Source organism: Bombina bombina, chromosome 3, assembly GCF_027579735.1.
Source record: "Bombina bombina isolate aBomBom1 chromosome 3, aBomBom1.pri, whole genome shotgun sequence".
Taxonomy (NCBI): Eukaryota; Metazoa; Chordata; class Amphibia; order Anura; family Bombinatoridae; genus Bombina; species Bombina bombina.
This window is the reverse complement of record NC_069501.1, coordinates 300,190,466-300,208,435: the sequence shown is the minus strand read 5'-3', so window position 1 is coordinate 300,208,435 and position 17,970 is coordinate 300,190,466. Positions and strand designations below refer to the sequence as shown.

General features: G+C 36.5%; 1 protein-coding gene across 1 annotated transcript in view; it reads left to right on the top strand.

The window, feature by feature from the left end:
- CNKSR2 (connector enhancer of kinase suppressor of Ras 2) overlaps positions 1-17,970 on the top strand; it is a 1,108,533-nt gene that overhangs the window by 497,639 nt on the left and 592,924 nt on the right. Inside the window, exons 10-11 of the mRNA XM_053705261.1 lie at positions 6,344-6,490; positions 6,999-7,043. Of these exons, the coding sequence (XP_053561236.1) occupies positions 6,344-6,490; positions 6,999-7,043 (192 nt within the window). The remainder of the gene's footprint in view (positions 1-6,343; positions 6,491-6,998; positions 7,044-17,970) is intronic.

Below are 17,970 nucleotides of genomic sequence, written 5' to 3'. Positions count from 1 at the left end.
ATGGACATAGTTCCTTTTGCCCGCCTACACCTCAGACCACTGCAACTATGCATGCTCAAACAGTGGAATGGGGATTATGCAGATTTATCTCCTCAACTGCATCTGGACCAGGGGACCCGAGACTCTCTTCTCTGGTGGTTGTCTCAGGACCACCTGTCTCAGGGAATGTGTTTCCGCAGGCCAGAGTGGCTCATTGGAATGACAGATGCCAGCCTGCTAGGTTGGGGTGTAGTCTGGAACTCCCTGAAAGCACAGGGCTTATGGTCTCGGGAGGAAGTTCTCCTCTCGATAAACATTCTAGAACAGAGCGATATTCAATGCACTTCAGGCGTGGCCTCAGCTTGCTGCGGCCAAATTCATCAGATTTCAGTCGGACAACATCACGACTGTAGCTTATATCAATCATCAAGGAGGAACAAGGAGTCCTCTAGCGATGATGGAGGTAACCAAAATAATCCGGTGGGCAGAGAATCACTCTTGCCATCTCTCAGCAATCCACATCCTAGGGGTAGAGAACTGGGAGGCGGATTTTCTAAGTCATCAGACTTTTCATCCGGGGGAGTGGGAACTCCATCCAGAGGTATTTGCCCAGCTGATTCAGCTATGGGGCACACCAGAATTGGATCTGATGGCGTCTGATGCCAAACTTCCTTGTTACGGGTCCAGGTCCCGGGATCCCAAGGCGGTACTGATAGATGCTCTAGCAGTGCCTTGGTCCTTCAATCTGGCCTATGTATTTCCACCGTTTCCTCTCCTCCCACGTCTGGTTGCCAGAATCAAGCAGGAGAGAGCTTCAGTAATTCTGATAGCACCTGCGTGGCCACGCAGGATTTGGTATGCAGACCTAGTGGACATGTCCTCGGTTCCACCGTGGACTCTGCCAATGAGGCGGGACCTTCTAATACAAGGTCCGTTCACACATCCAAATCTAATTTCTCTGCGTCTGACTGCTTGGAGATTGAACGGTCATTGATACCCTGATTAAGGCTAGAAAGCCTGTCACCAGGAAGATCTATCATAAGATTTGGCACAAATATCTTTATTGGTGTGAATCCAAAGGTTGCTCGTGGAGTAAGATTAGGATTCCTAGAATATTGTCTTTTGGGTTTGGAGAAGGGATTATCTGCTAGTTCCCTAAAAGGACAAATATCTGCTTTGTCTATTCTACTACACAAACGTCTGGCAGATGTCCCATACGTTCAAGCATTTAGTCAGGCTTTGGTCAGAATCAAACCTGTATTTAAACCTGTTGCTCCGCCATGGAGCCTAAACTTAGTTCTTAAAGTTCTTCAAGGGGTTCCGTTTGAACCTATGCATTCCATAGATATTAAGCTTCTATCTTGGAAAGTTTTGTTTATAGTAGCTATCTCTTCGGCTCGAAGAGTTTCTGAGCTATCTGCTTTACAATGTGATTCCCCTTACCTTGTTTTCCATGCAGATAAGGTGGTTTTGCGTACCAAACCTGGGTTTCTTCCTAAGGTTGTTTCTAATAAGAATATCAATCAAGAGATTGTTGTTCCTTCTCTGTGTCCTAATCCTTCATCAAAGAAGGAATGTCTGTTACACAATCTTGATGTGGTTCATGCTTTAAAGTTTTACTTACAAGCAACTAAAGATTTCCGTCAAGCATCTTCATTGTTAGTTGTTTATTCTGGTAAACGGAGAGGTCAAAGGGCTACGGCAACCTCTCTTTCCTTTTGGCTGAAAAGCATCATCCGTTTGGCCTATGAGACTGCTGGACAGCAGCCTCCTGAAAGAATTACTGCTCATTCTACTAGAGCTGTTGCTTCCACATGGGCTTTTAAAAATGAGGCTTCTGTTAATCTGTTAAACAGATTTGTAAAGCGGCAACTTGGTTTTCGCTTCATACTTTTTCCAAATTTTACAAATTCGATACTTTTGCTGCTTCGGAGGCTATTTTTGGGAGAAAGGTTCTACAAGCAGTGGTGCCTTCCATTTAAGGTCCCTGTCTTGTCCCTCCCTTCATCCATGTCCTAAAGCTTTGGTATTGGTATCCCACAAGTAAGGATGAATCTATGGACTTGATACATCTTACAAGAGAAAACATAATTTATGCTTACCTGATAAATTTATTTCTCTTGTGATGTATTGAGTCCACGGCCCGCCCTGTTTTTTAAGACAGGCATATATATTTTTATTTTAAAACTTTCAGTCACCACTGCACCCTATAGTTTCTCCTTTTTCTTCCTAGCCTTCGGTCGAATGACTGGGGGGTGGAGCTAAGGGGGAGCTATATAGACAGCTCTGCTGTTGGGAAGGAGAATATCCCACAAGTAAGGATGAATCCGATACATCACAAGAGAAATACATTTATCAGGTAAGCATAAATTATGTTTTATTTTAAATCTAGCAGGAATTGAGGTCTCAGTCCAGCACTTACCTGCATGGAGAAGCCACTTCAGACTGATGCACCCATTGCACCTATCTCCAGTATGGAAGCAGTTTCCCACTGCAGCTCGCCGCTCCTCCCCACTGCTGTCCTGACACATGACATTGCGCCTATTTTCTTTTTTTGTAAAAAAATATTTGTTGCACTGGCGTGCGGGGGCGTGTGGGGCCCCCCTAAGTGCGGGGCCTGGCAGCTGCCTTAATTTTACCCCCAAAGGCCGGTCCTGTGTGTGTATGTATGTATGTTTGTGTGTGTGTGTATATATATATATATATATATATATATATATATAACTTTATTTTAATATGTTTGTGTTTTTTGCAGCTTTTTTTTTTTTTTAACCCTTACACTTCAGGCCTCAAGCCTTGCTAAATATTCTCTCGCAGTTAGAATATAACTTTAAAATTGTAATGCCTGCCCTATTTAGCACGGTCCCTATATTCATTGAAAGTATAGTTTGCACTACAGCGATGTCGTCCACGCTAAACCTTCTCTGGTTAATCCGATTTATCATGAACTTGTAATATCAAGTCACGCTTATGTTAGCGCAGTCCTGCTTATCGCGACCAGCGCTATCATTAGCGCACCACTTGTAATCTGGGCCAATAAGAGGCAAAATACATAAAGTAAGAGAAGTACAGAGGCAGACTAGAGACACCATTACCTATGAGTATGTTTGTTAGCTGAACACACAGTGTAGGGGCATTAACCTGGCAGCTGAAAAAAGGTAGTTAACACCTCATATGTCATAGGCTTACCTCTGTGTTGAAAGCCCATATCCCTCTACAATTTTTACTGCTATGTTTGACAGAAAAGTCACTCATCGTGCACACTTGAGCTGATCTGCGTTTGTCTTCGAAAGGCATTACAGGGAGAAGTGCAGTCCCTGCACTTCTCCCCAGCCAGAGCATGCAAGGCATTTTACTTGGTAATAGGGCCCATTTTCTAGGTCCATCTTGCACGTGGGATAATTGAGCCCTGGTATACGCTATTTTTGTTAGATTGCATTTCATCCTAAGTATTCAGTTTTTCCTCTGAATACCTAGTGTCAACTGTTGCTGTTCACGGCTAAGGTAAAATAGATGATTCTATTCGATATTTGTGTATTTTGTAAATATTTACATCTATCAAAAAATGTCTAATGTAGCACCTTATTGGTCAACAAAAGTTCAGGAGGGAATATAGACTGAGAATAAGTATGCTTCAAGAATAGGCCAAACTAATTTTTTTTATAATTTATAAATATCATTTTTTTAAGGAAATGATAGGCATCCTTGAAGTGAAGCCACAATTGTAACAAATCCAGCTTGTTTCATAAAGATAGTGTTTGAGGGAAGTCTCCGGCTCAAATTCTGCCTGAGAGAAGTTAGTTGAGCTGTGAAATTAATTTTTAACACTGCTTTGAAAATTATAGTAAATATCAAGACAGAATATTTGGAGTAAAGAAAAGTGTCTTTTTTTTTTCGTTTTTTTTGCGTTGGTGAAACTGTAAGTTTACTGTTGCTTTGTACTAAATTTAACAAGAACACTATGATGATTTTATATTAATATAATGAAATTATCTTTATGTACAGACATAAAGATTATCTTACAGACAGAAATTATCTTTATTATTACAGATAATAATTATAATGATGGTGATGATTATTTTATATCTATAAATGGGCAGGGTATTGTGGTGCACCCCTATTACCCTATGATTTTAAATGTGAAAACCTGAACAGAAAGAAATATTGGCGATGAGCTGATTGCCAATAATAAACTGTAATAAGATAATTACTGTTCATAATGTGTAGTAGAGAATCTCTTGCTTTTTGTTTCCTGTATAAAATATATTAAAGGTATACAAAATAATATAGAAAGATTCAAGTGGCATACATTACTGTCACTTTAAAGAAAGGGATTGCTGCACACAGCCTGTGTGCAGCAATCCCTTTCTTTAAAGTGACAGTAATGTATGCCACTTGAATCTTTCTATATTATTTTGTATACCATTTCTTTAAAGGGTTGCACCAGGCTTTTTTTCAAAGTAGTATTAACTCCTCCCTCTAATTTATATAAATATCTTTTCAAACATATATTAAACCTTCCATTTGCAGTGTTTTATTAAAACTAATAAGACTACTAGTAACAAGTAATACATAGCCATATCTTTTGTATGGCCTTGCTCAAGAATATGTTTAAAAGTGGGCTAAAACAGATTACATGCATAGGAACATGAAAGTTAAAATTAAACGTTTAGGATTTAGATAGAGCATGTAATTTTAAGACACTTTTAAATGTAGTTCTGTTATCAAATTTACCTTGTTTTTTGGTATTTTTTTGTTGAAAAGCATATGTATACGTTTCCTCAGAAAAAAAACAGTGCAGGGAGCGAGCTGATGATTGGTGGCTACACATATTTCCTCTTGTCATCTGATCTCTAGATATGTTCCGCTAGTTCCCAAATAATGCATTGCTGCTCTTGAGCTGACTTTAATTGTATTTGCAGTGGTTAAGCAGATACTTAAAGGGCCACCATACCGCTGGGTACAACTTCCATAGTATGCTTACCACTCACTATTCTATTGCTCTTCCACCTAGGCCTATAGCTCTCTTTAAAGCTGTTCTTATTTTAATACATTACAGAAATCAGTTGGTAAAGCTCTATGTCTTTCTACTGGGTGCCACCATCTTGTAGTATGCTTATTGCTGATAGAAGCAGTGTGTTTTCATTACGGAAACCAGTTGGTAAAGGTCTGTATCTTTCTACTGGGTGCCAACATCTTGTAGCATCCTGTTATTGAAGCAGTGTGTTTTCATTACAGAAACCAGTTTGTAAAGCTCTGAATCTTTCTACTGGGTGCACAATCTTGTAGCATGTGTATTGTTGCATCCTGTGATCGAAGCAGTGTGTTTTCATTACAGAAACCAATTGGTAAAACTCTATCTTTCTACTGGGTGCTGCCATCTTGCAGCATTGTATTGTATTTTTTTTTTTTTTTTTCAACTTGCAGCTTTACAGCAGCTCTTACTCTGGTGAGCTGAATTTTTTTTTGAGGTAAAATATCTCAGAGATGTTCAGGAGACTTTTTACAGTTATGCTGCATTACTTTCAAGTGATTATATGAGTATATGTCCCTTTAATCTCAAAGATAGCGCCACCCAGTGTGAATTTGCAGGACTAACTAACTAGCACTTGTAAAGGGCCAGACACAAGTGTCCCTTTAATATGCAAACAATAGTACAGTAATATAATAATCTAACATATTAGCACATTTTCTTTTTCCACCTGTATCAGGTCTGTTATTACATTTATATAAATAGTTTTGGTATTATTGATTTCCCATAGATATAAACATTATTTTCATTAATGATAATCTATCCATATTGGTGAATCCTCCCCTCTATCAATATATTTACCTCAGCTACAGCCACTGAGTTCCTGTTATCTTTCATTCATTTAGAGGTAAAACCTCAGCATTTATTAGCCTTAAAGTAAGTTGGTACCAAGGATCCTGTTGTATGAAAATCTCAGCATGCATGTTGTCCCCTACAACGTATAGCATTTCTGAAAATCCATCATAAACGCTCTGTTCTGCACTATGATCTTTATTTAAAATACATTTATCAGCCCTGTGAGTACAAAGAGCCCAAGGGTGAATTGGAGTATTGTAGAGGTCACCAGTTATGAAATAATTTATTTTTTTACACTTTGAAATGACTGCAATATTTATAGGTAAAAAAAAATAATAATCTCTAAGGGCATTTTACCAGCATTCACTGTAACCATAAAGCACATTCTCTTGCTTATTTTGATCTGCTTGTGCCAGCCAGTAAAATTTAGTAACATTTCATATCACCTCTTTATCTCCCCTTTATTTAAAAAGGGGTTCATTACATTATGAATACTAAATGGCTTAATTTTATTTTAATAATTTTGCTGGTTACCAGGTGGGGTGGCAGTTGAAAAATTTGGTGAATGCACTACGAGAAGACCAGAGTGGTGTTATCTTAACTTTGAAAAAGCGACCTCAGAGCATGCTTACCTCAGCACCAGCTTTACTGAAAAATATGAGATGGAAGCCCCTTGCTCTGCAGGTAATACAGCTTAATCATAAGTCATAAGCCATCATCTTAGCTATTGATAAACGCTTTAATGTGCCACATCTCAGCAGCATACAAACTAAGAATCTGTCCTTTGCAAGACACTTGTGCAATTAGATGTGTTCTTGTGCACCGATTGGTCTTTATTTGCCTTCATTGTAATGCACTCTAGCAATTTTGACGGTTTAAGCACCAGTTTATATGCTAAATAGGAAATAAACATGCATTTCTTTGCTAATATCTCATAGTAGTCATACATTAATGAGGATAACATGTTTTGGGAAATGTTGCCGGTAAATGTTGGATTGAGCTTTAATTTATGAATGATTACTGCATAAAGGACTACATTAATAAATTATATAGTTTTTTTTTTATTATCTATTTTGTAGTAAATCATAGCCTATACCCTTTATCATATTAGGAAGATTAAAATATAACACCTACTGCATTTTTACTGAACCCGTTCTTGAATTATAATGAGTTTCATATCTTATTTTTTTAGTGGTATGATGATGAAATGAAAACTTATTCCTGGACACGTTTATCAGTAAGCATCCTCAAATTACTAGATTTTAGTAAGATAATCATTTATTTCCTTTATTTATTTTCTGGTTTTGGCGAAACAAACTCACGTTTTTTCCATGGTTCATACTATTTTTTCAGACGAAGAAAAAAAAAGCAGCATGTCTGAATTTGTGATTTTTTTTATTTATTTTTTTTTATTTATTTTTTTATTTTTAAACTGAATCACATACAGATATATAGATTAGAGCTGGCTGCTTATTATAAGTTAGAACAGTAGTGACATTGAATGGCTTTTGAAAGGTTTTTAAAGGGACAGGAAATTAAAAAATTAAACTTTTATGGTTCACATAGAGCATGTGATTTTATATTTTTTAATTTGCTTATATTATCACATTTACTGTGTTCTCATACTACCCTTTGTTGATAAATATACCTAGGTTGTCACAGGAGCAGCAATGCACTATTGTAAGATAACTGGTGATTTGTAGCTACACATATTTGCCCCTTGTCATTGGCTCCCCTGATGTGTTCAGCTAACTCCCAGTAAAATTAAAGTTAATATCAAGTTAACATGACATCCTGACGACATCGTATATACTTTTAAACATTAGCATCAGTTTAATTCATGACATTTTTTAAATTTACTTATTTTCTTAATTTTTTACCTTTTTTACTGCTCCGCCGATAAGTGCAGCTTGCCCGCCATACTGTCTAATTGATTGACAGATGACGATTATTCAAACAAGGATTAGTTGTTTGAAGAATCGTCATCTGTCAATCAATTAGACAGTATGGCGGATGGGAGAGCTGCGCTTATCGGCGGTGCAATAAAAAGGTAGAAATTTAAGAAATTCAATTTTAAAAATGTCATGAATTAAACTGATGCTAATTTTTAAAAGTCTATAGAATGCCATAAGGATGTTGTGTTAACTTGACATTCACTTTAAGTAACTTTGATAACAAAACTGTATGCTCTGTCGGAATCTTGAAAGAAATGTTTTTGATTTCATGTCCGCCATTTGCAGTTTGTGTGAAAACATTCATGACGTGATAGCACCGGCATGGGGAATCCATCAGAAGCCAATCTTTTTAGCCACCATTGGCAGGATTCTACAAACCTGATTTCTTGAAAATTGTTTTAATTTTTTTTTTTTTTTTTTTTTTAGGCTGCATATCTTAGTTATTAGCACATTTTTTTTCCAGTTTTAACATTTCTTTGAGGGCTAAATTTTAGATGTTAATCACTTATTTTGTTTAATAAAAATTAAAAATGTAAATCAAATTACACTGTAAAAATATGGAACCTGTGCTCAAATTAAATACAATAATTAGAATTTTCTTTTTTTAATGTAATTAAGCTTTTGGATGTTTAAACGTATTTTTAAATTTACTCAAAATTATGTTGAATTGAACAAACTTATTAAACAGGGATTTTTATTGATAATGGAAAATAAAATCTATTTAACAGGGGCATTAATATGTAATCATTAATATTGAATTAATTGGCTAATATCATTTACTTTTGTCTTTATCGACATATCTTTTGCTTGCTTGAAGGTCAAATTTTTTTTTGTGAAAATACTGCTAAAAAGCCAGCAATATGTCTATTTCACATCATTGTGTTTTTGTTTTTTTTTTGCTTGTATTTCAATAGATTCCTATTTACTACTTTTAAGAGTTCTAATGCAGGGGTCGGCAACCTTGTGCCCCCAGATATTTTGGAACTACATTTCCCATGATGCTGACACACTCTTTAGGGGCCCAAGGTTGCCGACCCCAGTTCTAGTGCAATGTTTCTCAACCACGGTCCTCAAGTACCCCCAATAGGCCATGTTTTCATAATGAACCAGTGCACAGGTGAAGTAATCCGCTGATGGGTAAGAGCAGGTTAGTAACCATGGTGTTACTGATCAGCTGATTACTTACCTGTGCCTTGGTTAAAGGGACAGTATACACTCATTTTCATATAACTGCATGTAATAGACACTGTTATAAAGAATAAGATGCACAGATACTGATATAAAAATCCAGTATAAAACTGTTTAAAAACTTACTTAAAAGCTGTCAGTTTGGCTCTATTGAAAAGGTAGCTGGAAAGCCCACTGCAAGTGGCAAATAAGACACTCCCCCCTCCCCTTCTTTTGCATATGAAAAGACCCTTTACACAAACAGGAGTAAGCTGGAGTAGGTAGCTGACGGTATTCACATAAAACTTTGGGGCTTGGTTAGGAGTCTGAAAATCAGAGCAATGTTATTTAAAAATAAGCAAAACTATACATTTATTTAAAAAAAAAATCTTTATGGGCTATATAAATAGATCATCTACAAAACATTTATGCAAAGAAAAAAATGAGTGTATACTGTCCCTTTAAGCTATAATGAAAACCTGGCCTGTTGGGGGTAAACGAGGACCGCGTTGAGAAACACTGTTCTAGTGAATTGGAATAATTTTGCCATAAGAGGATTTTGCATATAAATTTGTGATGGATTACTATGGAGAGCTTTATTTTTATTTGTACATTGATTAGCCACATTGCTAATATAAAGTTCTCTTTATGTAGCAACTGTCAAAAAAATGTATCTAAATAATAATAGATTAATGGGTGTACGATGAACAACACATTACCAAATATCCAAAAAACAATAGGTTAGAAAATATACATGTAACAGGCAATATACACCGTTATCTGGATAATGTAAAATACACTATCATATAACAAATGAATAATAGTATTTGAAATACACAAAGTGAAAGGGATAATAAAGCTAAAATTCAGAGAGAGCATGCAGTTTTAAACCACCTTTACTATTTTACTTTTATTATCAAATTCGCTTTGTTCTCTTGTTATCCTTTGTTGAATCATACACCTAGGTAGGCTGATATAGGAACTTGGGAGCGTGCCTGTGTCTTTACCAGTCTATGACAGCAATGTTGGCTAAAGACACATTAGTTCACCTAGGATTACTCTTTAACAAAGGATGCCAAGAGAACTAAGTAAATTTGATAATAGATGTAAATTGGAAAGTTGTTTAAAATATCATGCTCTAACCAATCCATTTACGTTTAATTTTGACTTTGCTTTCCATTTAATAAGTCTGGCTTAAAGAATATTCTTTGAAAATTATTAATATAGCTAGGATATGTATTACAAAGTCATCAGAACTACTCGTGTATGATTAGGCAGCATTGGAATTTGTAATAGCAGTTGGAAAACAATGGAATATATAATGGAACATTTTTTAACAGATAAGATATATGGAGGGTAATTATTACCGTAGTTTTATCAGAACATTCATGTACAGCAACAACCTCTTCATTATTTAACAAACTTTTATTTTACAACATTGTTTTTTTCTCTCATTAGAAACTAAGAATCTAATTTAGAATCTGATTGTAAAGGAAGATAATTAAAATAACTGCTATGCAAATTTTGTCTTTGTTTTTTTTATAATTGTTTTACAAAACCTCTCTAGAAAAGATTACGATGTTAAAGGGATACAAAAGACTTTGAGATTGTAATATAAAATGCTTAATAATGCATAGCATATGTTATACTTTATTATAGTACAGACTCAACATTCCAAATATATAAGGAATAAAACAAAGCATGCAAACAAGCAATCAAATTAGCCAAAATTGAAAATGAAATTGCAAAAGATTTTACGCCAAACCCTAAAAGATTTTTTTTAAGTATATCAATCTTCTAAGGAAGGTATAGGTGCATTAAAATGTGGGAAGAGTAGCACGGTTAACAGTGATAGGGAGACGCCTGAGGTACTTAACCAGTTCTTTTCTTCAGTATACACAACAGAGAAACCAACGAGAGATACAATAAAACAAACATACAAGCCTATACCAAACACTGGGTTATCTCTAGATGATATAAGGAAAAAACTGGATAATATTAAAGGGACATTCAAGACAAAATTAAACTTTCATAATTCAGATTGAACACAATTTCAAACAATATTCCAATTCACTTCCATTATCTAAATGTGCACAATCCTTTTTATATGCACATTTTCAGATTCACCAGCTCCTACTGAGCATATTCAAGATTCACAGGATATGCGTAAATGCATTTTGTGATTGGCTGATGGCTGTCACATGATGCATTAGGAAGGAAAATGTAACTAACTTTGACATGTCAGAAAAAAATATTCTACTTATTTGAAATTCAAAGTAAGTTATTTTGCACTGTCTTTTTATTATGCATTTGATTTTGCAATTATTTTGTGTTTAGTGGTCCTTTAAGGTAAAAAAAAATCTCCAGGTCCAGGTGGAATACACTCAAATCTTAATGAAATGTAGCACTGTTATAGCCAAACCTCTTTTCAAGACTCATATTCCTCGGTTATAGTGCCCGAGGACTGTCGTTAAAGGGACAGTTCACCCAAAAACTTTCTCCCCTTTAAATTATTCCCAATGATCCTTTTTACCTGCTAGAGTGTATTAAATTGGTTGCAAGTGGCTCCTTTACTCATATTTCAGCATTTGAAATAGCTGATTTAGCTTGTGGTTTCCCAACCTATACTGAAAGTTTTGATACTGGCGTATATGCTATTGACAAGCCTAAGTAAACACAGCCAGCAGAAGAGATTAAACCCTCAGTGGGGGCATGATAGTTAAGTAATAAAATGATAATTTTCCATTGTTCTCTCTATGTATTGAGCTTTGGTGTTCCAGACAAATATAAGATAAGGAAGCAAGTCTGTGTACATGAAAGTGATAACATAATGAGATCTGATATTACCTGAAGCTCAACCCATTGTAATAGGCTGTGGTTTCAAAGCACAAAACCAGCTACTTCAGATACACAAATAAACCCGAAAATGCAATTTCTCAAATATTTTATACTCTGCAGTTGGTATAACAAGTCATTTAAAATACATTTATGGAAAAACAATTTTACAGTGTACTGTCCCTTTAAGCTTATGTGGTGCCACTTTTTAAAAAGTGAAGCAGGTCTGATCCAGGAAGCTATAGATCAGTTATTCTGACATTGGTAGTGGGGAAGATACTTGAAGGGATCATAAGGAATTATATTCATGAGTATATTCATGTAAGCAAGATTATGAGCTCAAATGGGAAATAGATCCTGTCAAACTAATTTAATTTGATTCTTTAAGGAAGGAAGTAAAATATAGATAAAGGGACATGAGTTTATGTGATATACTTGGATTTTGGAATAAATAGTAACATCTCTAATTTTTTGCTGCTCAGTGTAGGATAAAATTGCTTTGCAATGTGACTTACAAAAATTGGAAAATGGACAGGTAAATGGAAAATGAGCTTTAATACTTCAAAATGTAAGGTTCTACATTTTGGAAGTAAAAATAAGCTAACCTATTTAAATTAAACTAGACTTGGCAAAAAAAAAAGAGGAAAGGTATTTATAGATAACAAGTTTAAAATTCACAATGCAGAGCAGTGGGTTCTAAGCCTAATAAAACACTAGCATGTATTAAAAGAGGCATTGATGCAAGTAAGGAAAGCATAATTCAGTCACTATATAAATCTCTGGTAAGACCTCCCCTTTTAAACACAAAAAAAGACATTGCAGAGTTAGAAAAAGTTCAGAGAAGGAACACAAAACTAATAAGGGGAATGGAAAATCTAAGCTATGAGGAGAGGTTAGCCAAACTGGGTCTGTTTTCTCTAGGAAATAGGCATTTGAAAGGTGATATGATTACTTTATATAAACATATTCAATGCCCTTATACAAATTTAGCTAAAGCTCTGTTTATTCTAATGATATTTTTGTGACTAGAGATTACAATTTAAAGGGACACTGAACCCAATTTTTTTCTTTCGTGATTTAGATCGACCATGCAATTTTACTCCTATTATCAATTTTGCTATCTTATTTAAAAAAGAAGGCATCTAAGCTTTCTTCTTGGTTCAGGACTCTGAAAAGCACTTTTTGATTGGTGGATGAATTTATCCACCAATCAGCAAGGACAACCCAGGTTGTTCACCAAAAATGGGCCGGCATCTAAACTTACATTCTTGCATTTCAAATAAAGATACCAAGAGAATAAAGAAAATTTGATAATAGGAGTAAATTAGAAAGTTGCTTAAAATCTCATGCTCTATATGAATCACACAAGAAACAATTTGGGTTCAGTGTCCTTTTAAGGCTGGAGGAAAGGAAATTTTATCTCCAGCAACGTAAACATTGCAATTGTGGGGACCTCATTCCCTAAGGGGGTAGTGAATGCCAATACCTTCGATTTATTTAAAAATGGCTTAGATACATTTCTGGCTAGAAAACAGAATACAGGGATATATGATCGCTTGTGTTAAATGAGTCATCTTTTTAATGGTATTATTTTAAGCTCAATTGGAGCTTTTTATTGTAAATAAGGTAGGATCTGTATAAGTTGGACTTGATTGACATCGGTCTTCTTTCAACCTCATCTACTATGTTACTTTGTTCTTCTCCTGTAATTTTAACTCTGATAACTGTGGACTTCACAAGTCATTGAATGTTTTGCAAACCGTGATAAACCTTGTTTGCTCCTGTAAGAAAAAATGACACACAACAGCAAAGAGATGAAATACTTCACAGGAGCTATTGTGTTAAGAATTGTGCAAGCTTGAATTAAGTTTACGTAGAGAGCCAAAAATCCTGCCTATTGAGCAGCCATGGACAAGCCAGTCAAGTGTGCAAGACACACTTAATTCTATAATTCTTTATACATTTACATAACTCTGTTGGCAAATATATTTCCTAAAGTATTGAGTTTGTAATTATTGTTTTTCTCCATTGCTAGCGGTTCTCTTTTGTTGTATGAGAGATCATGCACTTAACATAACTATACATGTTAATGACAGAAGTTTTCAATAATAAAATGGGTAGAAAAGTTAGCTGGAGGGAGCCTTAAAGGGACTTTAAACACCTCAAGATATTAATATAAATTAATTGCATGTAGTAAAACAACTTTGCAATACACTTTCATTATTTATTTTGTTCTCCTTTCTTGTAATTTAATTCTGAATACTGTGGGCTTTCCAATTCATGTTAAACATAGAAGTTCAGACACAACTATATTCCACACAGTCATTGGCTGCACACTCTAGTAAGCCATTTACAACCATTCCTAATTCGCCTCCGTAGAAAAGGTAGCCTAAGTTACAATATGGTGGTGCCTACTGCTTTATAGATATTATATGGTTATCCTTATTTCTTTCCTAAGATATGATGAGTCCACGGATTGATTAATTACTGTTGGGAATATCACTCCTGGCCAGCAGGAGGAGGCAAAGAGCATCACAGTTAAACTATTAGGTATCACTCCCTTACCCACAACCCCCAGTCATTCTCTTTGCCTTCGGTGCATGCAGGAGGTGAAGTTTAGGTGTCTTAAGAAAAATTTTTATTTCATCTACAAGCAAGTTTTGGGGTATAGCCATATTCCACGTCATTCCTTGCAGTCGGGTAGTGGTGGCTTTAAAGCAGTTAGGAACTTGTAAAGAGGTACTTACTGAGTTTTCCTAACAGCTGCCCTAGTTTAGAGCGCTAGAGTTGGCTACTCTGTTCTTTCTTTTTCAAAAGTCTCTGTGAAGGACTGTGTCTTCTCATACCTTGTAACTGTCTACATGCCAGACAGAGGAGCAGATAAGTGCTTTTTCTTCTAGTTGGGGAGATTATCCACTTAACAAATTAAGACACTGCTTTTTTATTGGGACATAGATAATCCTGTTGTATGGGTTACACTGGGGCATGAAGCAGGCACTGTAGCATTTGTGAGACTAACATTTTAAACTCTTTTAAAAAGAAAGGGTAAAAAGTTTTTATTAGGCTTTATTTTCTGACACATATTTACTTGATAAAACAATACAAGTTTAAACTGAAAGTAAGGCTGGATTTTCTATTTCAGCAGCTTATTCATTTCCCCTTTGCTTTAAAATAAACCAATGCAACATTTTAAACGGTCCGGTTTGAAAAAACGGTTATTTCTGGTACTCTGTGTACCAGGAAGCTATTTTTAGTGCCTCCTCTGTGTCGCAGCAGTAATTTAAGCTTGGCAGTTGCGGTCACATGACCGGCTTTACTTCATAACGTTTCTGAGGAAAAAGTTGTTTATTAATAGTTTTTTCTTAACTTTTCTCACATAATGTTAACTGGGGATCGATCCTAATTTTGGATAAAATTTAAAGTCAATTTTTTCCTTGGCTTATTTTAATTGAATATTAAAATCTTTGAAACTTATCTGTACAAGTTTATTTACTGTTTCACAACATGTCTGATATGGAGCAAGAGCCTGCTCTCATGAATTCATGCTTATTATGTTTAGATGCACAAATTGCAGCTCCTATGCAATTTTGTTCTTCATGTGTCAAAAAACCTTGCAAAATAAAGGTAAATTTGTTTTATCCTAATATCTCTCAGGATGATGCTGTTAAAATAATACCTCGGCTTTCTCCTGCTATGTTTCAAGCCTCAATGGCATCACATGCAGTGCCTCTATTACTCCTGGTGGAGTTTATTTTAAAGCAGAAATTGCTGCCCAAGTATCTTCAGCGGTATCTGCAGCATTTGCTGCCATTCCCAGATTACAGGGAAAACGCAAGAGAAAATTCAGAAAGTAAGGTGCCTGTCCTCAGTTCTGATTCCCAAGATGCCCTTTCTCATAAGTCTGATGAGGAAGATACATTGGGACTTTCTGACGGTGAAATCTCAGATTCGGACAGTATAATTCCTTCTTCTGCGACTGAGGTGGTTTCCTTCAGATTTAAGCTTGAACACCTTTGTGTATTGTTAAAGGAGGTTTTAGCTACTTTAGAGGACTTTGATATCTCTTGTCGCTGTCACTAATAAGAAATCTAGTAAACTTAATAGTTTATTTGATGAACATTCCACTTCGGAGGTTTTTCCTGTGCCCGACTGTGCTAGGGAGATTATCTCACAGGAATGGACCCTTGGTATACTGTACCCAAAGTTGAAGAAGCCATTTCCACTCTGGCTAAGAGAATCACTATTCCTATTGAGGATAGCTGCTCTTTTAAGGATCTGATGGACAAGAAGCTGGAGGCTTATTTGAAAAAGATTTTGGTTGATCAAGGTCTTCAATGGCAACCTGCAGTGTGTATTGCCACTGTGACTAGTGCGGCATCTTATTGCTTCAACGTCTTGTCTGATTCTCTTCAAGTAGAGACTTCCTTGGATGAAATTTAAGATAGGGTTAAAGCTCTTAAGTTGGCCAATTCCTTTATTGCAGATGCGATTTTACAGGTTAGACTAGGAGCTAAAATTCTAGTTTTGCTGTCCTAGCCCGCAGGGCGTTATGCAGATGTTTCCTCTAGTCAAGCTTCTAGCGATTCCTTACAAGGCCAAAACCTTGTTTGGACCCGGTTAGGCAGAAATGATCTCTGATATTATGGGTGGAAAAGGGTCTTTTCTACCTCAATATAAGAATTAGGTCTAAAGGAGGTCAGAGTTATTTTTGTTCCTTTCGTAACTTCAGAGGAAAGCCTTCCCCTTCTTCTTCCATGCAGGAAGAATCCAAGTCGTCTTGGAAACCCAATCAGTCTTGGAACACGGGGAAACAATCGAAGAAACCTGCAGCTCATTCCAAATCAGCATGAAGGGTTTGCCCCCAATCCAGGATCGGATTAGGTGGGGGGCAGACTTTCTCAGTTCTCTCCAGCCTGGATACGAGATGTCCCAGATCCCTGGACTGTGAACATAGTATCCCAGGGTTACAAATTGGAATTCAAGACTTTTCCTGCAAGAGGCAGATTCCTTCTCTCAAGATTATCTGCAGATCAGATAAAAAGAGAGGCGTTCTTGAATTGTATACAAAATATTTTCTCCCTGGGAGTGATAGTTCCAGTTCCAGTGCAGGAACAGGGTCTCTGGTTCTACTCCAACTTATTTGTGGTTCCCAAAATAGAGGGAACTTTTCGTCCCAGTCTAGACTTGAAGTGTCTAAACAAGTTTCTAAAAGTTCCATCCTTCAAGATGGAGACTATACGCGCCAGTCTTCCTTTAGTACAAGAGGGTCAGTTCATGACAACCATAGATTTAAAGGATGCGTTTATTCATGTTCCTATTCACAGGGACCATCACAGATTCCTGAGATCTGCCTTTCTGGACAAACATTTCCAGTTTGTGGCCCTTCCATTTGGTCTAGCCAGAAATGTTTCAATGGTTCTAGGGGCTCTTTTGGCAGTGATCCGTTCTCGTGGAATTGTTGTGGCACTCTACCTGGATGACATATTGGTTCAGGCACCATATTTTAACTAGCAAAATCTCACACAGAGATATTGTTGTCTTTTCTTTGTTCCCATGGATAGAATGTGAATCTGGAAAAAAGCTCCCTTTCCCCTGCTACAAGAGTAGTGTTCTTAGGAACCATAATAGATTCTCATGACATATTGGTTCAGGCACCATATTTTAACTAGCAAAATCTCACACAGAGATATTGTTGTCTTTTCTTTGTTCCCATGGATGGAATGTGAATCTGGAAAAAAAGCTCCCTTTCCCCTGCTACAAGAGTAGTGTTCTTAAGGACCATAAAAGATTCGCTATTGATGAAGACCTTTCTGACAGAGGTCAGGAAAAACAAAAAAAAATCCTCTTGCCTCTCTTCAGGCTTCTGCTCATCCTTCAGTGGCTCAATGTAGGGAGGTAATCGGTCTGATGGTGGCTTCCATGGACATCATTCCTTTTGCTCAAGTCCATTTGAGAGCTCTCCAGTTGTGCATGCTCAGACAATGGAATATGGACCATGTGGATCTATCTCAGAGAATAGCGTTAGATCAGTCGTCAAGGGATTCTCTCCCATGGCGAATTTCTCAGGAACATCTGTCTCAGGGCCCATGCTTTCAGAGACCTTCCTGGGTGATTGTGACCACGGACACCAGCCTGCTGGGCTGGGGAGCAGTCTGGAACTTGTTAAAAGTTCAGGGCCTTTGGACTCAGGAGGAGTCTGTTCTTCCC